This window comes from Salarias fasciatus, assembly GCF_902148845.1.
Source record: "Salarias fasciatus chromosome 23 unlocalized genomic scaffold, fSalaFa1.1 super_scaffold_20, whole genome shotgun sequence".
NCBI classification, from domain to species: domain Eukaryota; kingdom Metazoa; phylum Chordata; class Actinopteri; order Blenniiformes; family Blenniidae; genus Salarias; species Salarias fasciatus.
The window spans coordinates 8,723,045-8,746,903 of NW_021941230.1; the positions used below are offsets into that span (position 1 = coordinate 8,723,045).

The 23,859-nt window shown below is 48.7% G+C and overlaps 1 protein-coding gene across 2 annotated transcripts in view; it reads left to right on the plus strand.

Annotated features, from left to right (window-relative positions):
- The window catches only part of LOC115383913 (fibroblast growth factor 14-like), a 35,321-nt gene extending 11,884 nt beyond the window's left edge, over window positions 1-23,437 (plus strand). The window contains exons 1-5 of one of the 2 annotated variants that reach the window (XM_030086116.1): window positions 4,285-4,513; window positions 9,900-10,010; window positions 12,940-13,043; window positions 22,768-22,966; window positions 23,082-23,437. In XM_030086116.1, coding sequence (XP_029941976.1) covers window positions 4,321-4,513; window positions 9,900-10,010; window positions 12,940-13,043; window positions 22,768-22,966; window positions 23,082-23,233 — 759 coding nt within the window. In that variant the 5' untranslated portion in view covers window positions 4,285-4,320 and the 3' untranslated portion in view covers window positions 23,234-23,437. Of the gene's footprint in view, window positions 1-4,284; window positions 4,514-9,899; window positions 10,011-12,939; window positions 13,044-22,767; window positions 22,967-23,081 lie in introns of those variants that run through there. The other variant, XM_030086115.1, reaches the window with a different exon arrangement.
- The last annotated feature ends 422 nt before the right edge of the window (window positions 23,438-23,859 follow it).

Sequence of the window (23,859 nt, forward strand, 5' to 3'; positions counted from 1 at the left end):
TGGTCTGATTCTCTGAGACGTGCTCTGCTGCCACCTAGTGGTGACAGACGTGCATTATATTCATGTTGTAACCTGTAGTGGAATAACAACACCTTATAGATGGATTCACAGTGAAATCAGACATATCCGACATGCAGATGTCTCCACAGATACACACTCAGCTTTTAGCCCTGCTGTCTAAAAGTTGAGTTCGCTCACAGTTTCAGGGCAGCTCGTGAACTTTTTGTTTCCAGGTTTAGCTGACCTGAGATTCACCGCCGTGCAGCCCGCGGTGTCACAGAAAACCTTTTCCTTGTCCGAGCTGCTGAGATGTGTCAGACGCGAAGCCTCAGAGCGACGCCGGATGATTTTTTAATCGCATATGCTCCATCCGCTGCCCTCAAATCCCTTTCCAGAAGCCACAAGACGTGGACAAAAAACACTTAGGCATGGATGAATATGAATGAGTGGCGCTTTCCCTCCTAAAAAATACATCTCAGGTCAATCAGTAATCGCTCTAAAACAAACTGATACAGAAAGAAGCGACACCTCGGTTAATATTTTATGCTCCCCAAGAGGATTTACACTCTGATTACCATATTGACTGACAGCCAGTCTATTGATTTTGAGGTAGCTTATGTGCAGGGCTCACATTTACAACTCACAGTTCAATACGTTCAGCGTGCATACATTTTTCCTCTTGTCATCTCTGTAGAGGAAAATGTAGAAAATAAACCATATGATCCTCTTATACAGGTGTCAGGGCTTTTTACCCATAGTCACAGTAAACTCAGGTGAACTGCGAAGACATACATATTTGTCCCCCCAAGATGAAAAACATTGTTTGTGCAAATGTCAATATCATCTGGAGGGAATCACACTGTGCCAACATGATGAATTGTGTTATTCCCCTGACAAGATGGAGGTTCGACCCTGCATGTCTTCAAAAAAAAAACCCCTATGGTCCATTATTCATCGTGAGGACAGACAGACTGGGGGAGGGCTCGGGATTTTCTTTGATATCAGTTTCCCCAGAAGAAAAAGAAGAAATGATTTCGGTGTTCTTTGTGTCCAGCTGGGTCCCAGCCCAACTCCTCATTGTGGAGGAGGGAGACGACTGACCTACATGCAGCGCCGGAAACACCGCTTCTGAAACCTTAAATCACAATATTGCCTTTCCAAATAACAATATTTACTTCAATTTGGAGTGTGCGTGATACAGAGGCGGCAACTGACTTGGTTTGAATCCCATTCAGTTGAGATCACCTGCACCTGAAAGATGAAATGTATATGGACGTGAAGAGTAGACCACCTGGACATGCCTTAGGCTCATTGACATGCGAACTTGACCCCCCAACCTCCTGCATTTTTAAACCTTTCAGTCTCACAGTCGCTGAATGCAGACAGACGAACATGTGGAGCTTTCACTGGGTTCTCCCTAAACATAATCAATTACATTGTCTGTCTGTTACCGACAGGATAATTCAGTCACAACTGATGAATGTTTTATTTCTAATTCAACACATAGAAAATGCAAACACTGACAAATACTGTTCACTTTAAAGGGATACTTCAACATTCTGGCAAATTGGCCCATTTAGCGCAATTCCTTAGTCATTTCGAACAGCATACTTACTTTTTTTGTGAGGGCGAGCTGTTGTTTATTCAGAGGTGAGTCGGGGAAGGTTTTCGGGATGGACACAATGGAAGTGGATGGTATTTTTGGTTCCCCTTGTCAAACTCATGAAATACTCAATCCAGCAACCCCAAAACACTTTGGTGGAAACGTTATAATCCGCACATTCACTACGCTGTGGAATATTAATTCAAAATTACGAGATTGAGTTGTTTATGCGAAGATTGCTAAGACGGAACTACTTACTAAACATGGCGTCTGGGCGTAGTGATTTCAAAAGAAAAAGTAGTTCCCAATATTTGCTTCAGTGTCGTAACGCTACAATATTATTTGTTGGTGTTCCACAGCGTAGTGAATGTGCGGATTATAACGTGTCCACCAAAGTGTTTTGGGGTTGTTGGATTGAGTATTTGATGAGTTTGACGAGGGGAACCAAAAATACCATCCACTTCCATTGTGTCCATCCTGAAAACCTTCCCCGACTCACCTCTGGACAAACAATAGCTCGCCCTCACAAAAAAAGTAAGTATGCTGTTCAAAATGACTAAGGAATTGCGCAAAATGGGCCAATTTGCCAGAATGTTGAAGTATCCCTTTAACTGTAAAGCAGCAGGCTGAGGCCAGATTATTAATGCCTTTAAAATGAGAGAGAGAGAAAATTCTGTCTCTCTTAATTACAATTAACTGGGACCCTGAATTATAATAATATTGAGAACAAAGTCAAATAGTAAAAAAATACAATTAAAATAATATAAATTCAGTATTGAGAATCAAGCCTAAACAACAAACTTTTTATTGTGTGAAATTGTTGAAAGCCTGTTTTGGCTGAATGCGTTATTTTTACATGACGGGATGAGGAATTCAGGACAAATCAGAGCCAAATCGCCATTCCTGAAAAAGAAGGAAGGATTTTATTGTCTGAAATAGAATCATCCTGCAGAGCATGAAAAAATAATAATTTCAGAAATACTTTGCTTAATTGCTTAATTATATACTGTATGCGTCAGGTGTTCGCGTTCACGTGCAGCTCCAGAACCATCAATTAGAACCTGTGCTCCAGACCTCCATCAGTGACGTCACCGCCTTCTCACACACACACACACACACACACACACACACACACACACACACACACACACACACACACACACACACACACACACACACCGGGCCGGAACCAGGATGACCAGGTTGTTTTTGACAGCGCGCGTGTGTAGAGTGTGTGACTGGCCGCTCGGCGCGTGGCTCTGAAGGGTCCACGGAGCGCTCGCGCGTATGAAGCGAGCGAGAGCGACCACCGCGGCAACATCCGGTTGTCACTTTCAAAATAATAACAAATTGTTGCGCTCGACTTGATTACGAGGCGGCAGGTTTCTTTCCACTGAGTTTTGCTCAAAGTTAGCCCAAAGTGAGGATTATTGGCAATAATACTCGGAAAGAAAATAACACGCCAAAGCTAACCAAAAAAATAAAATAAAAATAATAATAATAATAATTAAAGCACTTCTTGAAAATGTGTATTCTTAATCAACCATATTTTATATTCAATCTGCCCGTGTTCCTTTATTACTGGGATAAAAATGCTCACGCGCACAAGATACTTCTTAGCATGTTATTACGTCGTGGAAAAACTAATGATTCAATTTGTCTCGTGACTCTTCGAGCAGTTTCTTTTGTTCAAACTCAGTACACTTCTTTTAACATCTTGACGCAAATATGTCCACTTGTCTCTTCAACATTCAAAAACATTAATAAAAATGCTTCGAAATGTTCAGATAGAACCAAGTAACATGACTCCAGTGTGTGCATAATGATGGTAAAGTTAGATTAATTCAATCAATTATTTATTTTAATGTGTGTTTTTCGATATCCTTTTTTGTGTGGATTACAATCCACCAACTTGTCAGTTATTATAGAAACGAGACAGCGGAATGGAGTAAAATATGACTTCCTGCGCCTACAGTGAAGTGAGCGACTGTTAAAAGGTCATATTATTTTTTTTTCTTGTAAATTGAGTAAATAATATTCATAATCTGTGAGAAAAACCTAAATCCTTCCCAGCTTTCACTTTGAAAAGCGAACCGCCCTGTTTCCGGTGCCGCTCTCGGTGCCTCGCGCGAGTTTCACGCAGCTGTAGCGGCTGGCGGTGGAACGCGCGCGCCTCGCGCTCCGGGCAGTGGGATACGAGCGGACGTTTTCATGTGAGGGGACGCGAGTGCTGCGCGAGGGTCAGTGGTGTAGTTTCTGTTTTTTGGTGAGGGAGCCGGTGTCCGCGCGGACCATGGCCGCGCACAGTGAACGCCGGGGACCGGGAGCGGCGGCCGGGGGAGCCGTTCAGTGACAGCCGCCGCCGCCGCCGCCGCCGCCGCCGCTCTCTGACTGACAGGCGGACCGCTGGAACGTGACGGACAGGTGAACCTCCGCGCGCGCCTCCCGCGTCTCGCGTCTGTGGCACCGGGAAATATGCAGTAACGACGAGGTGTCGCGCTCATTGTGGACTTTTTTTTTTTTTTTTTTTTTTTTTTAACCGCCGCCGTGGCAGAAGTATGGGACCGTGAGAGCCGGTGAACGCGGAGACCGGGGAGGTCCGTGTCTGGCTTTTTTGTCTGCGCTCCGTCCCCTCCGGTGGACACCTCTGAAGACACCGGGGACACGGACCGAGACGGGGACGCGGCCGTTTTCGCGTCGGCTGCTCCGGCGGAGACATGGCAGCGGCCATCGCCAGCGGTTTGATCCGGCAGAAGCGGCAAGCGAGAGAGCAACACGCCCACCGGCCGACCGCGCACCGGCGGCGGAAGAGCCCCGGGAAGAAGCAGGGGCTGTGCAACGGGAACCTGGTCGACATCTTCTCCAAAGTCCGGATATTTGGACTGAAGAAGCGGAGGCTAAGGAGACAAGGTGTGGGGCGCATACACGTGCACGCATGCATGCACGCGCACAATATATCGATTGCGCGCACCTCTGCACACACGCATATGCCAAAAAAAAGAATGAAAGAAAGAAAGAAAAAGACGCACGCACGCACGCACGCACACACTTGCGCTTTTACGCACGACCACAGCCGCTCGCGGTGTCTTTCCCATTGACGCCCCAGCTGGTGCACGGACATGCTTGTGCGCGCTCAGACGCGCGCACACGTATACCCCGAGCATTCATAAACACTGACTGACAGACTCGGCCCCCTCTCTGGTGACACACACACACACACACATACACACACACACACACACACACACACACACACACACACACACACACACACACACACACACACACTGTCATGTCTTGTAGTGGCCCATGGTTCAGTAGTTTCCAGGTACATCCATTATTGAAGCCACAGATTAGTCTGTCTGGTGTCTCTCTCCCTCTCTCTCTCTTTCTGGGCCTCTCTTTGGATTCTTACCTCACTCACTCATTTTCAGCTCATGATTCAAAGTGCCCACCCCCCACCCCCCACCTCACCCCACCAAGATCAGACTTTGTCTTAACACCAAGCGAAATGTCAGCCCGAGCCACGGTGACAGCAGCACACTTTCAATTCACACTCCCTCGCCCACTCCCCCGCGATTCACATTTTTCCTCTTAGAATGAAAAACCCGCTGATTTTTTGCTCGCGTCGAGGTCAAAAAGTCTCGAGCGAATTCCCCCCCCATTCAGCTCTCAAATCCCACTCCAGCCCGAATTAACGTCATTGTGAAACGACGGGACGGATCTCGCCATCAGCGTGATTACCTATAGAAGTGATGCAGATTAATGAGAATGTTGTGATTGTGTGCCATTGCGAGCGTTGGGGTTGGCGGAGACGATGAGCGCCGTTGTAATCAATTGATTGTGTGAGAAGCCAGCAGGTGACGGCTGTGCGGAGGGGAGGGCCGAGAGGAGGGGGAGATGGCGGCAGGAAATGAGAGGAGGAGGGAGGAGGAGGAGAAGGAGGAGGAGGAGGAATCGAGGAGGAGATAGAGTGGAGGCGAACGTGAAGAGTCATGATGAAATGAATCGTCTTCCACTGGTGAAAAATGAGAATTTGTGGGACGCGAGAAGCGAGAGGAGTTTCTCCTTTTTCATTTAGCTTAATTTCTCCTTTTCGGTGTCCTTCTCTCTTGCCTTGCCTTCATTCGTCACTGTCTTCTGCCTTCTTCACCTCCTCGTCTCCCTGTTTTTCAACCCTTAACCTTTATCTTTCACCGTCTGACCTCCCCTCTTTTGTCCCCTCTTCCTCTTCATCCCTGCCTTCTTCACTCTTATTTATTCTTTTTTTTTTTTCCCCTCTCCTTCCCTCTCAGCCAGTTGAAATGACAGAAGGCAGCAACCTGTCCTTCCCTCCCGTCTCCCCGATCCTCCTCCTCCTCCTCCTTCCGCCTCTCGGCCTCGTCGCTCTCCCCTCTCCGCCCGGTCCTCCCTCTCTCGCCGCGCTTCCTTTCACTTCCTCCCTCTCTCCTCCTTCTGTCTCGTCCTCTGTGCCTTCGGCTGCGAGGAGCTGCCGTCCAAAGCTTGGCGATGGAAGCGGTCTAAATTATCCTCCAAATCCTCCTCGAGATAAAACAACGTCGTGTATTTTTTTTTTTTTTTTTTAGCAGTTTCAATCAAAAATTTAACCTGAAAAAACCGCTTCGGTCTGACTCGTGGCGTCAGCTGAGAGGCTCGTCGCTCTGCGCACTCGCTGAAATCCACCTGTTGTGTCAAACCAAAAATATATAAATATATCCCCCTCCCCGGAATTAAATCCTGTTGTGCTTTGCGAAAATCACAAACCAGGAGAGATGAGATTGGAATGTGACTGATTCAGTTTGTTTGGATCAGGCGGTGTTTTTCTGATGAAGCAGACGGCTGCTGGACAGGTACGCTGTTATTTTGAATCGGGGAGAGATCACAGCTGTCAGGGCCAACGCTGTTTTCCTCATCCAGTGAAATACACACTGTCGGATTTATTGCAATGACGGAAAAAAAACAAAAAAAACATCCCAAATAGAGGTGAGGTGTGTGTGTTTGTGAGGCAGCGAGACTCAAATTCCAATAAACAAGTGATAAGGTCAGATGCTGCCGAGGAACGGAGCAGGAAAGCTTGAGGGTCACTGCAGAGGTGAGCTGGGAAACTGCGCAGTGAGGAGTTTACCCGAAACTCGAACAGGTTTCAGTCCACTTCCCCGCTGCAGTGGACATTTGTCTCAATTCAGTGTGCCTTAAAGATGAAAATATGCTCTCAGATCCGGGCTGACATTTACCGGGAGACGCGCGGCAGAGACCGCCGCTCCCGGCTGACCTCTGGCTACCTGCGCGTCCCTCCCCGGGGCAGCCAGAGGCAGAGGCTAAGCGAAGGACCGCTGCCATGTTGCCACGTGAGCCCGAGCACAGGTAGAAACTGCCGCTCCTCTAAAAACGAACAATCCTGATTTAAAAATAACACTTGAATTGCCAGATTGAATATTTTTCGTGATGAGGGAGATTCCTCATCCCTCGGTGACGTCCTGCTGGAGAAGACGGAAGACGTGTGGCGGAGACGTGCGAGCTCCGCCTCTTACGGGGGGGGGGGGGAATAAAGATTCAGTTTGGGGATTTTTTCGCCGTTTGTCACCGTGGATCCAGATAAATGTGCCCTTTTCAGCTCTGCGTGTTTCTCTAATCACTAATCACGCTGATGGAAATGAGGATGAAATGGGCGCGTTCAGCTCGCCGCCGCTGAATTCTTCACTTGGGTGTTTCCAGTTTTGAGTTGAAGTGTGTGTGTGTGTGTGTGTGTGTGTGTGTGTGTGTGTGTAAGACAGAGAGAGAGAGATGCTGAAGGTCTTCAACGCATTGTTTGCATATGAGAAACCTTTTTTTTTTTTAATGGCGTGTTTAAGGCGGGCGAATTAGCAGACAGTACGACACGTCTGATCGACTGACTGATTCGATCACATCACATTATCACGAAAACGCAGCCCTCCGTGTGTGTGTGTGTGCGTGTGCGTGCAGATCGGGGAATACCCTTTTTACTGGAACAGTCTGGAATCACGAGGCTGTTACCATGACAACGCGGGGATGGGAATTTCCCTAGTAACAGACAGGATGGTGGAGACACTGGGAAGAGTGGGAATCTCACCTCCTTCGGCTGCGGGAGCGGCGGCGGCCGCACGTAAACGGACAAAGCGGGCGGCTGTTAGACGGATGAACGGACACAATAAATACATGATGAGGACGCGAGGCGGGACGGAGCCCCGTGGAGAAGTATTGATTTTCTCATCCGTTGCAGCGGGGACGAACGCGAAACAGCCCAGCAAAAGCACAGCTTGAGCCCGTAATCGCACACAAACACGCGACAAAACATCGCATAACACACGTAAAGCCACTTCACGTGATTTATTTTTTTAAAAACACATTAATACCGTCACACACAAAAAAAATAATCTATTACAACTTGAGTCATACACTCAGATATTAAAGCGTCTAAAGCTAACAAAATGTTCATTTCTTTGCCTGATTTGCAAAAGTCTGGTGTCTGGTGGTGTTGCTCTGAAGATTAAAGAAGATCGAATATTTGTAGTGTATTTTTTTTTTTTTAAGTTCACAGCTTCCTTCAGGGTCGACACTTCCTCTTGTAATCCAGATTTTTGAGTCTACCTGATGCCCTTTTGACCTTTTACGACTGGAGGCCGGAGTTCTTCCATTCCAGTGTCTCTGCTCCCACAGAGGGGGGTGCGCTTTCACCTGTTTGTCATGAAAATGCATTTATTCCATATCTCTGTGTGAAAAAGAGAAACGAGTGCATGTCGAGGGGGGGGTGTGAATCAAAGCAAAGAGAAGCCTGAGCTGCCAGTTTGTTACCGGACAGTCACTTTTAAAAGAAAAGAAATAAAAATTGTGTGGTCTTGAACATTTTCAGGATCTGACTCACAACACACACACACACACACACACACACACACACACACACACACACACGCGCCGCTCTCACAGTGCAATATATCATATCAGAGGCGGGGGGTTCAAGCCCAACAGAGAAACAGATGTATGAATCCAAGGCTCCAGGCCTCCCGGTCCAATCTGATCAGAAATACATTTTACGCTGCGTTTATTAGTGTAATTTTATTGATGACGCACTCTCCAAGCAGATAAGAGGCGGAGAATTACATTTCAGGCAGCATTCTGGGACCGTGCGTCACGCAAACGGGGACGGGTGAGACTGAACTGTGACGGTCTGCGGGGGGCAATGCGCTTCGATTTCGAAGCGCATGTGGATACATATTGTGTGTGCGTATTTACACAAGCCATCACTCGGTGACAGAGGGTGCCGAGTGTCTTCTTCCCTCCTTCTCCCCTGCTGCACAAGATGGATCCTTTACAAAGACGGAAAACACCCCTGTCTCGCTCGCGCTCGCCGTCTCCCTCTCTCTCTCTCTCTCTCTCTCTCTCTTACACAGACACACTCCATGAAAACTGGGTCAATCTTAGCTTTTTATTTCCGCCTCTATACATTAGGGTTTACCCCGTCTCTCACATGCATATTCAAAGGGGATTCCCTCCCTCGCCATAACTGCAAAGTCACCCGTGTGTGTGTTCTGTCGAGTGAGAATGGGCGTGGTTGGTACCGCGTGTGTGTCCATGTGTGATAGGAATGCTGTACCTGTTGAAGAAGCTCTGCCCCGCCGTCACTCGGGCGTGACTCGGCGGACTCATTTCCCGCGGCTGCACTTTGGGCCGCCGGCTTTTATTTCAGTCATTTCCTGTCTGAACTCGAATGTCAAGAGTCGAACAATGAGGGGGGAGCGAGCGTGACGAGTCCTGGGAGCAGCGTGCGTTATTAAAAGCCTAAATCTGCACTGGAATAAATCGGGGAGTTATTAAATTAGATCATCGTGGCCTGCGTCGGCCTTTTTTCTGAGTTCGCCTCGGCTTTGCGACGCGAACAGCGCTACTACTGAAGTTCAAGAAAGACGGCCGCACCTATAAGCCAATTTGCTGGTCGGCCATGAACGGAGCAGGTAGCTGCGCTTAAACCATCAAAAGGTTCAGAAATAATTTATCGACGGTATTCAAGTGGAACAATGACCATGAAGGGGGGATTAGGTCCAAGAGTCCTGTAATGGATTGGACGCGCTTCACTGGTCCCTCTGCAGGAATCCCGCAGGATGCTCCGTGTGGCCCACGCTGTCCCCCCTTCAGGCGGCGCCGGATCATAAACGTGGCTCGCAAGGGCGGGGCGGAGGAGGAAGTTTCGAACCTCGCTTTTGATTTGCTTCCCCGGTGAAATAAGCTGCATGGTGCGGACACGTTGAACTCCCGCCCCTGTCCTGCTCTCTGTCTGCAGAACCACAGCTGAAGGGCATCGTGACCAGGTTGTTCTGCAGGCAGGGCTTCTATCTCCAGATGGGCCAGGATGGAGGTCTGGACGGGACCAAAGACGACAGCACCAACTCCTGTCAGTATGCACGCACGTACACACACACACACTCCCTATAATCAACTTCACACACTATCAGATGTGTTTGAATTTCAAATTTGAAGAGAGGATCGGAGTGAATATTAATTCTGCTGTGAGCGCGAACAACTTACCCGCCAGTTCTCAGCGTGATGCGATTTTCCTCGAGAGAAATCCCGATTTCATCTTCATTCCAGTGAGTTGCATTAAGCCGCCGTGCGTTGGGGAGAGTTTCAGGCCCCTCGCGCGTGAGTCGCTTGTTTCCAGGCGGGGCTGCAGGTTACTGACAACGCTCGAACGTGAGCCTCGGCCAAAAAGTAAAAATCTCGACAACCCTTCTCGAGGCCGAGCCGTTATTTAAAGGTGGACCTGTCGGTCTGCAGATCCTCGTCTGATGCGGCGAAGGTCGCTCGAACCGGCCGATTCACTGAGTTTCACTTGCGAAACGCTAAAATGTTTTTTTGATGGTTTCATTCACGAAAACAAAAAAAAAGGAAATTTTTCAGAATGCACAGCAACTCTTGGTGGAAGCGACAAGTGGGCGCACAGTGAAGTATTTCAGCGACGGCGCTCGCGCCGCAGACGGATGGCTTATTGATTATTGAGCTTTTTTGCAATATTGGGACGCACATGGCCGAGAGAAAACAAAATGCTAATCCGTAATCGCTGCGGCGCGCACAGCTCGCCGCCTCCCAAGTTCCTTTCCACATGGCTGAGCCGTCTGATCTCGCCGTCCGCCTGTTGCAGCAATGTTCTCCTTGTTTACTCTGATTCTCTCAGCTTTTTGGCGAATGTCTCGAAATTTTGTGCCACGGCTCCGTGTCTGTGGATCAGACTGAATTTCCTGCTGCTCACATTTGCTACCGAGCTTCTTCTTCTTCTTCTTTTTTCTTGTCAATTGGAGAGGCTCCTGATAGTTTTCTGTAGCTTCTCCACCTCTGATCAGCCGGCTGCACGTCTTTACGCCGACGGGGCGTTACGCAGGGTGGTGAAGGAAGTGTGATATTTACCCAGGGTGCACTCAAAACACATTTGGTACCGTTTTTATACTCGAGTCCGAATACCGGAGATGCTGGTTGAGAAATTAACCAAAGGTTTCTGTGCAAGTGTGATTGATGAAGCTCTGGACGGACCCTCGAGCCTCTCTCAAATAAACCGCTGTAGAAACTGGACGGCGTTTCCCAGGTGTAATCAGACCCGATTACAAAAGAAACTAACATTCCCACTGCTAAACCTTCATTAGGCCTCATTGTTGTTTTCAATTCCACACATTTGGCTTTAAAATGCTCCAGATATTCTCCTAAAGTGTGTCCGGACTGGTTCTCAGGTGCACATGTGATTTATGATGACTTTGTTTAGCATCGCAATACGAATTCCAGCAGACACAAACGCATAAGTAGAGGTTTTAATGAACTAATAAACTAAGCTGATAAAGCTTAGAACAATTAGAATTTAAAAAAAATGTTTTCAAACATTTAAAATTCAGGACGTACGTGCAGCTCGAGTTCAATCCATTCATTTATCATCTTTCAAACCTGAGCAGCGGGTAGCGTTAGAACATGGTAAAAACATAAGAATTTACAATTTGAATAATAAATGATCGAATTATCAGGATCCGTTTGGGTTTTTTTTTTTTCTCTGCTTGAACGGAGAATAAATGAAGGGAGACGCATGTTTTAATCAGCAGCTGCTCCGAACCGAATTTATATTTTCATGAAAAGCTGTTGTCGTCGACATTTTGAGGGAAATCTCGAATATCTGGGACGTTGTTTGGGAGATGACACACCGCTGTGGAGGCAGAGGCCTCAGAGGTGGATTTATTTATTTATTTATTTTTGATCGTTTTGTTTTGTTCTGAAGCCTGGCCTCAAACTCACAACATTCAACGCCGTCTTTTAGCGAGAGAGCCCACGGGCTAAGAAAGAAAATTTAAAAAAAAAAAAAAAAAAAGGAGTCACAATCACAGCATCAGTAACTGATGGAAGGATGAAAACCAGCAGTGAAATAATAAAGCTCAGTGTTTTTAATCAGTGAGGTGTTCAGAGGACGACAACGGCCTCTCTCGGAATGGAAGGAAGGAGCTTTCAGAGCAAAACGCTTCTTACTGATGCTGTCTTGTTTAGAAAATACTGGAAAATCAGATCAAGCTGGAGATAAAAAGAAGGTTTTCTGTGATCTGGCAAAACTGACAGTAATCCAGCCCAGCTTCACTTTTAATCTTTGGAGACATTTGCTGTGTGTTTCACACCTGGACATTTTCAGCCCCGCTTTAATTTTGATTTAACTTTGAGGAAAGTTAAAACTTTTACGTCTTGCAAAATCATACATCCACAAACAAAAGAAGCTTTTTTTTTTTTTTTCCAGAAACGTACCTAAAAAATACACGTCGTTAAAAGGACATGCCTCCTTTCTAGAAGACTCCAGAACGACATGTGGGAACCAAGATTAAAATGTGAGCCCAGGGCGATGAGGGTGCGATCGGCTGTCTGCTCCTTCACCGTCACCGACTGACGGACTGTTCCTCGAATAACGCCGATCTGACTCGGAGCTCCTTTAAAATAGCACTCGGGCTCGGGCTGATGGTTTAATCTCCCTTTATCGCACGTCTGCAAACAGAGAAACATTGCGCATCAAGAGTATTGCGTAGATTAATGGCGCCACGGCGGAGTTGAGAAGAACCTCGGCCTAATTTTTCATTTTTTTAGACGCCTGTCGTCCGTAGAAAGTCTGAGTTTAAACGGCGCTGCGGGGGAGCCCCATGAGGCCGAGCGGCTGCTCCCCTCACCAAATCACCCAGCCAAGTGAGCAGCAGACATTTCACTCCTCAGAGCACCCAGAGAGAACGACACACACACACACACACACACACACACACACACACACACAGGAGGGGGAAAACACACTCATTTTGTCTGTTTTTCGTCCGCAGCTCTGTTTAACTTAATTCCTGTGGGTCTGAGAGTCGTGGCCATCCAATCAGTCAAGACTGGTCTCTACATCGCCATGAACGGAGAGGGTCACCTCTACTCGTCGGTGAGCGCACGCACACACACACATACACTCACACACACACACACACGCACACTGACACAGAGGAATCGGGCTTCTTGCTGGTTCTGTGCCGTTGCAGGCCCGTTAAGTGTGACTCAAATGGAGCCTGTGCCTTTTTATTTACTGTTTATTCCCTTTTTTTTTTAATGCACTGGGGCCGTCCTGCTGAGAGCTCGGTGTTTCTTTGACTCGCTGCTTGCAGGGCCGACGTGGAAAAAAAAAAAACGCCGTCTCTCCAGGTCCTGGCTGTTTGGGTTTTTGATCTGTGGCAATTTCTTCTGGGATTTTAATTAAGAGACAAATGGAAATACCGTCTTGTTTTGGCATCATCTTGTTATACAGCGGCGGTGGATCCACCAGGGGAAAGCTGCTGGCTCGAAGTGCCTCAGGATGCTGCGTGTGTTTTGACTTTAACTGCATCAAAGTGGAACATTTGAAAAGCGCTTCTTGATGTTGTTGTTGTTGTTTTGGTTTTTTTTTTCCCCTCCAAATCCTTTTTAGGGCACCTACTAAAATTTTGGACAAATTTGAAATCATTTCCAGACTTGTTGCGTTTGTCTATAATGGGCAGCTCGACTAATTCCCAAATTAGCGCTTACGTCCGGAAAAACGGCGTCCGGGCCAAGATGAGGGGATAATTGGCCGGTGGTGAACGTGACGTTTTAAATAGCGCTCACCTGCTGCAGTCTCATTATTCCCTCGCCGGGCAGTTTGCGTTCGTCTCGTCTCCGGTTAGCAGGTGCGCGGACCTCTCTGGACCGTGTTACCGGAACGTTTCTGCTTCCACGTGCGACGAATTCCTCAAATCAATTAAAAAAAAAAACAGAATAAAAATCAAGCAGAGGCCTTTCTGATTGAGACAAGGAGCCGCAGCAAGCGGCGCGTAATAACACAGAGTGTTTGTCATGTCAGAAGATAATGTGAAAGACCTATTTTCTCCCTCTCTCTTTTTTTGGAACAGAACATTGGAGACGGTTTCGTTTAGACAGAGAGCGAGCCGGGAAGCGAGAGACGAGCCGCTCTCCGAAGCGAAGCACATTGTATTCTGGATTATGGAGAAGTAACGCATTCGGCCGGCGCGACGGCAAAGCATGAACGTAAAGCCAAATTAGTGGAAAAACCTCGCGAATGAAATATGTAAGACGCGGGGAGGAGAAGAGGGAAAGAGGTGAAGAGCAAGTGGAGCGGAGGAGGACGGGGTGGAGATGTTTGGGGCGGGGGGAGGGGGGGGGGGATATGAATTATTTCCACGCCGACTCTTCTCAGTGAGTTCACGGCTCAGCGCTTCCTTTTTCGGGTCGGGGACGACGGGGCGCGGAGGAATAGAACATGGACGGGGAGGGGAGAGGTTGAGGGGGGAAAACCGAGGCGAGGCCGGACGCGGGAGAGGGCGAAGTAGGACAAGGACAAGAGAGATAAGGCGGGGGGGGGGGGGAAAGGTGGAAAACACCGTCACCTCTCCAGGGGAGGGAAAAAAAATGTGCTACGAAGTCAGAAAGGGGAAAGATGGAGATGGAGAGACGGGAAAAAAAAGAGACTGTAGACTGTAGACTGTAGACTGTAGATGAGGGGAGGGAGATAGAGAGAGAGAGAGAGAGGAGAGAGAGAGAGAGAGAGGAGATCTGTGCTGCTCTGCTGGGCTTTCTCAGCCTGTCGCTGGAAGTCACAGATGCATGAGGGCTTCCTGTAAATAATTGAAGAGGGGGAGTCCCCCCCTACACACACACACACACACACACACACACCACACACACACCACACACACACACACACACACACACCCACACACACACAACACACACCACACACACACGACACACACACACACACACACACACACACACACCACACACACACCACACCACTCGAGGGCAGAATCCCCTCTAAAGCTGCGCAGAGGAAAAAAGTGAGGGTGGTTTGATCGTGTTCCACTCTGTAGCCGACGAGCAGGCCGCCGCGTGATAATGAATATGTGAATCCCATGCAGCAGCGCTGATTTATTACAATGTTCGGCGCCGCTTGATGTGTAATTGGCCCGGAGAAGGTGCGGCGCGTCGTAGTACGGCGACGCCAGCCCGGAGAGGCCCTCATTAAACATTAGGAGGGCGCGATCACAGCTCAGGGACGCTTTATCCCCGACGTGAACCGGAGCGGCGGCGCTCCTCCTCACCTTTTATGTATTTCGGTAATTGGTTGGTTCAGGTTCACCTCCTGATGGAGGGTCCAGTTTATTGGACACAGCCGGCGTTATCTCTCATCCTCGCCGAGGGTGTCAAGACGTCGATACAAATCAGACTTCAAGCAGACCCGCCGGCACTCTTGTCTTTTTTTTTCCTCCACTGACGTGTTTGTTGCATCTTCCACAAAAGTCTTTAAATCCGTCCGCGTGACCCGAGACGAGAGAGCGAACATGCTGGAGCGCACAGAGAGAGAGAGAGAGAGAGAGAGAGAGAGAGAGAGAGGGCCTGAAACACACATCATTTAGTTAGAGCACTTGAAGCACACTGTGACTGCGCTGAAATTATTACAATCTGAACATGATGTACTGAAAAGTAAAATGCTGTTCGAATCACTGAGAGGGGACGGACAAAAAAAAGAAAAAAACAGAAAAGAAAAGAAAAGAAAAATGTCCACATTCAGTTTCTGGCCGCCGGAGCGATTCGCGTGACGTGACAGCCGATGCAACGCATTGAAAAAATCTGGATAAATGTTTCTCGCTGTCAGTCCGAACACAAAGTAACTGACATTTCAAGAGAATTCGCAGGCTTGAACACATTTTTTATTTCCAAATGTCACAGCTCACAATTCCCGTCTCCGGATGAACATGAACGAGGTGAACCTCGCGTCTTCTGGTAAGTGGAGAGGACGTATTATGTCAGCAAATTGATTTAGCGTTCTCAAAAATGTTGTTTTCCAAAGCTGAATCCCGGTGAAGCCCTTCGTCCTCTTGCTGCAAATTGTTAATGATATGCCTCAAACTTAGTTATACATGGTAGGTCTTATTAATCCCTGATCTGCAGCATCTGGCGGCGTGTGGCTGTGCGCGCGCGCGCGCGTGTGTGCGGCGACGCGCACGCACGTGGGTCGGCTCCGCTAACAGATGGCGCCGTGTGCAATGAGCTGCTATGTGATAATTATGGAGCATGCTGGAGAAAGTGGGAAAAAAAAAAAAAAAGTGCTGATGAGTTTGTGTGTGTGTGTGTGTGTGTGTGTGTGTGTGTTTGTGCGCGAACGAGACTGAGAGTGACGAGAGAGCGTTGGTGTGTGTGCGCGTGTGTGTGTGTTGTGTGTGTGGGTGTATCAGGGTTGTTGGGTAGGTGGAGGTGTGAAGACGACAGCTGAGAGGTGAAGGAGGAAATTGAGTTTTTTCAGTGAAATCGTCGCAGCATTTCCCCCGCGGCGGCGCACGCCGCGACGAGCGCCGCCGCGCCGCTCCAGACACTCCCAACTCCACGGCGGTGGCGTCATGCGTCCAGGACGCTCTTCGCAGGACTCAAAAGTCAAGTCGTTCCCGTATTTCCGCAAGAAGTATGGAGATCGTGACTGCAGAGGCCACCGCTCTCCCTCTCCCCCCCCCCACGACTGAAATCTGCTTGTTTTTGAAAATCCAAATAGTGCTGACTGTCCAGCAGCCAAGATTAGAGATGGAAATGTATTCCTTCGTGCCCGGCCCCAGTGAGTCAGTCTGTCTGCTGGAGAGCTCCTGTGAGCCCAAACACCATCAATTCAAGTCCGTTCCCACTCCTCTTGTTGCTCTTCTGTCGCTGCCCTTTTTTTTTTTCTTCTTTCTTTTTTTTTCAACTCCACTCAAACACACCAGATTTCATAAATTCTGCTGAAATGTACGCAAAACTGACGTCTTTATAAGTACAGAACGTGTCATTGAGTGGCTTAATAAGACACCCAAAGTCGTTGAATTAGCGGAATGCGTAAAGCCATGAAATGTTTTTTGCTCGAAATAGACCGAAGAATGTAATCAAGTATCAGAACGATTGCCAATGAGCTTTCCGTTACCCCACTAATTGATCATTAATGCTTCTTTTTTTGTGGCTTTTTGGCTTCCTCCAGCTCCCCGTGCAGGCCTCCTTCATCCTTTTTCATTTCCCTTCCTCTGTGGCTGCATGTTTTCTCGAAACAGGATGTTTTGCACTCAACACGAGGGCGGCCGCGCTGCATGTGTGCGTCTGGCGCACGTTTGCGCGTGTGCGGGCGTGTTCGTCCATTCACGGCGCGCTCGCCACGAGCGCTCATAGATGTCTACGTCCGCGGAGATGAAAGGGAAGAAATGTTGGCCTGTGGGGGAAGCATGGCGGCGAAATGCCGCCGGATCGCGGGTTTGACAGACGTATTGTCCGCCGCCGACGTTTCACACATCCCCGGTGTACGTGCGCAGCCTTTTTTCTCAGCCGGTGATTCAGCACCTTTTATTCGGCGGAGAGTCTCACAGAGACAGCTGGCATTTGGAACGGAGGTGGACAGAAATCTAAACGGATTCAAATCAAGTCAGAGGAAGGAAAAAAAAAACAAAAAAAAAACAAGCGAAAATCAACTTGATGTTGTTGCAAAAAATGATGCAGTTAAATTATCTTCAGGGATGCAAAGTGAAAATACAAACCCTCTTTCATTACAGCAGAGTTTTGACAACACAGTGATGGAAGTGAGGGTGTTTGACGAGAGCAACGCATCTCAAGAAGTTCGTTCGGGGGCAACGGCGGGCCGGAGAAATAAGTGCTTCAAGAAAAACAGAAAATTACATAACAGGTCGCCGGGTTGGAAACAGAAAGAGGCGGAAGAAGAAAATATTGTCAGTGTGTTTTATGAAAGACTGTCGACGGATCTCGTTCTTCGTCCGAGTCGCACAAGATTGCTCTTTTTTAAATGTTGCAGACCTGCTGCCAGCTGTTTTTATTGGAAGTGCACCTCCGTCGGCACTCGGGGCTTCAGGAAACGTCTCTCTGCTCCAACGTGCACGCTCTGGTGTGAATGGAAAAAAAAAAAAAATAAATAAAAGGTTTCGTGCAAATTGCAGATAATTGCGTCCTGTTTACGCCGTGACATTTGCATTGTGCGCATCATCCGAAGCGCTCGGGTGTTCAAGTGGTAATTATTAGTGTTATAAACCCTCCGCCGCAGCACTCGGAGGACTGTTCAAGGAGGATTTCACAACGACGGACACCGATGCCGAGGTTCGGAAAGAAACGTTCAACACTTGCAAGATCGCGCTGACATTTTACGCCCTCAGTTTTTTTTTTGTGTTTTTTTAACGCGACATTCGAAAGCTCTTGCTTTGAAAAATGTCCTCTGTTCCGGCGGCCGACAGGTCAGCCGGTCCCAGTGGGCGAGTGTGGAAAAGGTCAAACACAAAGGAGCCGCAAAAGTGTGAATAGCGCCGCTGTAAACATTTAAATTAAGCAAAGGTGAGAGAATCGTTAATATGTTCGAGTATTCCAAATACTTAAGCAGAAGTTCACTTCGTCCAGATTCGTGCTGCCGGGAGCTGAAGCCAGTCCTCTTTTGTGAACGTCGCGGCGAACAGATACAACGCAGTAATCGAAAGGTTGCATGTCGGCGCGTGTCAGATGTCGTATTTCGCCGCTGATCTCTGCGGGGTTTTTTTTTTTTTTCCCACAACAGGCCCTCTGAGAGGCGCCGCTGCCGCCGGAGCACACCTGATCCAATTAGGCGCCGGCGCGTTTTCATCACGCGGTAATTGGATCAGGTGTGCGGGGCTGGAGCGGCGGAGGAGCGCGGCGGCGCGTTTCCCGGCGTGCTGGGCCGCCGCGCTGCGGATCGCAGGCGGCGGCGCCACGTTCATCCCGGGACATCCGCTCCAGTCTCGGCGCTCTCCTCCGCTCTTTTGTTTTCCTTCGCCAACACTTTCCTTTTCCACTCCTCCTCTCTCCTTCTTCTCCGTGGGCTCCTTTTCTTTAGAATGATTTGTTTACCCACAATCCCCCTGGGTAATTAGCGCTGTGATAATAACTGGTGTTGGAAACAAACACACCCACTCGCTAAAAAGAGCGCACACAAACAGACACACACACACACACACACACACACACACATGCACGCACACGCCTATACATGCGCAGTGGGACGGCGAACAACTTCCTTAAGCTCCGCCGCATTAAAGTCGTGATCCGAGGAGAGAAGCCGCGTCTTGAGAGCAACTGTGCATTCGCCGCGTCGTTTTTCAGACCTCATCAGACGACGACTTGGATGCGCGGCGCTGATTTGATTCGATTTGTCGCCGCCGTCGGTTTGACTCGAGGCAGATTTAAAAAAACGGCGGCAGCCACGCAGGCGTCGATCGGAAACAAACCTGATCGCTGAACCGTGAAGCCTGGCAGGAATTGGAATTCGACGGTAAATTCTGGTTTGGAATTAAATACAGTTGTATTTAGATTTAAGTGGACGTCAACAAGCGTCTGCGGGGAAAGCCCGCCCGGCCCGGCTCGGCCTCGTGGCGTCCGCGCGGCGTAACCTGTGACACTTTTTGAGGATGTGTCAGCAGGTACGAACAGTTCCTCTGAATCCACCCCCCCCCCCCCCCCCCCCCCCCCCCCCCACCCCCCCGTCCGGCCAATCAAACGCTGAACTCGTTGCCTTGCGGTCATTGGGCAGCTGCCCCGGTCAGCGGGGGTCACTCTCCTCGCCTCTGCTGCCACTCATTCATCTCCCCCGAGCAGAAAACACACACACACACACACACACACACACACACATTTCTTATGAGCACAGCCTGGAGCTGCGCCAAGCCTTGAGATGGCCTGTTTTTGTTTTTTGTTTTTTTTAATTCTTTATTTTTAAGCCTTTAATGGCCGAGAGACAAAGTGCCGCCTGTATCAATCTTGTGCGTTTCTGAAGGTTGATGGCTCTCTTCTGCCTCCGATTGCGGGGCTGGCAACGAAAACAAACACAAAAAAAACAAAAAAAACAAAAATGGAAGATAAAAGCGGCACCTGCTCGGCCGCACGTGTGCGGCGTGTATGTTTGCGTAATTCAGAAGATCATGGCGCGTGTGCGGCGCGCCGCGGCCGCTAAATCTAGGCGGAGCGCGGAGAAATGATGGGAGAAAAAAAAGAAAGAAGAGGAGGCATGAGAGAAATACAAAGATGAGAGGAAGGAGGGCGTGAGAGAGAGAGAGAGAGAGAGAGAGAAGGGGGTGAATCCCCCTGCTGTTTTTCCAATCAGGAGGCGTCGTCCTCCTCGCTCGGTGATTTATTCTCTCTCCCTTCTTCTTCATGTCCCAATTTCCAGCCCGCCCCGCCCTGCGTTTCTTTCATTCATTTCTGATTATTCTTTCAGTGGGCAGCCTGCGAATGCAGCTATTTAGAAACGACGGCAGAGCGGCGCCGAGGCCGGCCGCGTTGTCAGAGTGACTCACCTGTGAGGTGAGGTTGGGAGCTTTTCATCCATTCTCACAGTTCACTTATTTCCCCCCGCCGGTTCAGTGCGGAACAAACGTCGCTGCTTGAGAAGGAGACGTCGGAGATTATTTTAAAAAGCAGCGCTAAATGATGAATGACCCCCACTGACCGGCATTAATACGTGCCTGGCGCCGCCACCACAGATCAGCCTACTTAACAAACTTAAAAAGAAAAAAAAAAGGAATCCAGGGTCAAGACTAAATATATATTTCGGTGATTCAAGTTAAAAAAATGAAAAACATTGGACCTCACTGACAGCGACCGCGCTGTTAATCCACATCAGAACCATGGTTTCGGGGGAAAAAGGGGGACGTCTGAATTGCCACGGCGTGTTTGTGTGTGGGTGTCGCTGACACTGCCAATAAGCGGAGCATTCATTCATTATCACCTGTCTGGTTCTGCTGCCAGCCAATCATTTAGTCACATTTCAGCCTTCTGCGCCTCCCTCCATTCATCCCCCTGGAGCCACAAGTGTGTGTGTGTGTGTGTGTCTGATTCCTCGCTGCCATCCGGCTCTCCCTTTAACCCTTTATGGACGCTCATCAAAACATACAGATTTTGTTAGTTTTCTTGTTCTTTAAAAAAAAAAAACATCAGTGCAAATAAGCAGTATTGGATGTAATTACAATGCAGTGAATGTGATTTGAAAGCGATCAAAATAACGTATTTTAGAGAAAATGGCTTCAAGTGTTCAGTTCTGTCTTAAATTTCTGCAATGTGATGTGTGATTTGAAAAAAAAAAGATATATTATTACAAAGTATGATTGGAAAAAATTGTAAAATAAAGATGACATGCATGTTTCTGAATGAACATCCCATTTTTTTTGCACTTGACTCATCGCGTGTTCAGAGGTTTTCCGTCGCTGATCGGATCAATAAACTGCAGGGAGTGAGTGAGTCAGCAGCCGGAACGGCATGCGCTGAAGGGTTAATGAGCGTGTGACTCCAGGCGTGGTGCGAGTGGATGTAGCACGTTATTATTGTGTTAGAGTTCCAATGCATGTGTTTATGTCGCTCTCTCTCTCTCTCTCTCTCTCTCTCGCTCGCTCGCTCGCAGCCCTCCCTCTTTCCACACACACACCCACCCGCCCGCCCGCTGACCCCTCCCTCTCGGCACTGGTTGGTTGCCACGGCTACAGTGTCGCCTCTCTCTTCCCCATGTTGCTATGAGACTCGGACCGACAGACCTGAGCTGAATGACAATGCGTCTGTGGCTCCGGCAAAAAGGCCCTCGACGGCCAGAAACGGGCAGTCTAGACAAACACTTCCCGATCTGGGGTCCTGGGGGGGCGACTGTTTGGGTTGGCAGGGGCCCCGTCGCCGTGTGAGGAGCAGTGTATTAGCTCTGTTGTTTATTTAATTCCAGCAGGCGCCCCGTCGTGTGTCTCATTGTGTGCTGAGTGATCGCGGGAGTTTCTTCGTGAAATCTGACAATGATGGAAATTATGTCACGTCATTGTTCGACAAACGGAGATTTAGATTTTATTCAAATAGAGAGTAGTTATATTTCAATATCTTCCGATAAACGTATTTGTTCGTCGTTGTTATTATTATTATTTTTTTAGATTAACGCAGACACAAAGCCACAGGGAGGAAAGCCGCAAAGACGCAAGGAATTAAAACGTGTTTCGTTTTAGCTGTTATTATTATTTTGACCAGAAGAAATCGTGTCTGACTTTAAGTCCACGAGAGACTTAGTCGCAAATAATCAGAAGAAAACGGTGCAGCTGCTGGAACAGACCGAATTCCAAAGCAAATGTTGAGGTGATCTTTTGATTTGTCGCTTGGAAAAGTATTATGTTGTTTTCACATCATAGGAAAACGGGCATGCAGCTGAAAAGCTGTCGTGGATTGTTTGGATTTGGTCGAAAATCGACACTTTTTCTTCTGCAACGTTTAAAATTCCTGCCAAAACAATAATTTTTTTTTCATCTCAGGCTGCTGTTGTGACTGTGTGGTGTGTGTGTGTGTGAGCGGGACGCAGGGGAGCGACAGGTTTTCCCTCCCAGTTAGAAAAACACCTCGTCTCCGTGCTGAAATATGAAATAGGCGCTGGCAAGCATCAGAATCAGAGCAAGGTGGGATCTGTTGGTTCTTTAAGTCGGTGGAATCAGTCGGCTCTGCTGTGTGGTTCAATATTTATTTCGTCAGAAACTGAATCCTGGATGAGTTTTGCTGCTCCGAAAGAACAGGTGTTTTTTTTTTCTTTTCTTTTTTGTAAAAGCGGATAAATAACAGGGCGAATCTTTCTTTCCTTCGTGTCTGCCTCTCCTCAGGAACTGTTTACGGCGGAGTGTAAGTTCAAGGAGTCGGTGTTTGAGAACTACTACGTGATCTACAGCTCGATGCTGTACAGGCAGAAGGAGTCGGGCCGGGCCTGGTTCCTGGGCCTCAATAAGGAGGGACAGGCCATGAAGGGCAACAGGGTCAAAAAGACCAAACCAGCTGCACACTTCCTGCCTAAACCTATAGAAGGTAAAGTATTTCCGTCTTTGCGTTTAATGCGAGCTGCGACTTTTCGACCTCACTGTGTCCACGTGTTCTTTTTTTTTTTTTTTCTTTTTTTTCTCTCTCGCTCTCCTCCCTCCAGTTGCGATGTACCGCGAGCCTTCGTTGCACGACGTCGGAGAGGCGGCGCCCAAGCTCCTCGCCGTGGGGCCGCCCTCCAAAAGCACAACCAGCGAACCGGTCGTCATGAACGGCGGCAAGCCGGTCAGCAAACCCGACAAGGAGGCGACATAACCCGACCCCCTCCCCCCTCCCTCCGCGCACCCTCGGTGACCCTCCCCCAGCCCCCCGGTTCAGCCGAGGCCGGGGGCGGCGGGGGCTGGGGAGGGGGGGGGAAGAAAAAAGAAAAAAACACGCCCAGAGACTCGCCCCACTGCTGCGCTCTCAAAAAGCTAAACCGCAACAACAGGTAACGAACGAACGAACGGACGGACGGACGGCGCCGGTTCTGACTGGTCAGCAGTGGGGCCCCGCCTCTCCTCGCCGCGTCGCCGGACCGGTCCGGCGTTGTGGGGCAGGGCCGACGGCGGGGGGCGGGGGGCTCAGAAGCGGGGACGGTGGCCACGAGCCCTCGTGCGGGAAACAAAAAGGACTTTTAAAAAAAAAATAATAATAATCAGAGAAATGGAGAAAAGTTGTCCTCACTGTCTTTTTTTTTTTTTTTTTTTTGGTTTGTTTTTTTGTTTTATTTCCTGTGACAATCTGACAGAACGAGGTTTCTGTTTCCTGTTTAGCAAGGTGCGCTCGCTCGCCGGTGGCCGCAGACATGCATCCGCACACGCAGTCCGCTCGGAAATTGACCTCAGAGCAAGCGAAGAGCAGATTGAACGCATCGGCAAACACCTCTGGCGAGGGGGAAC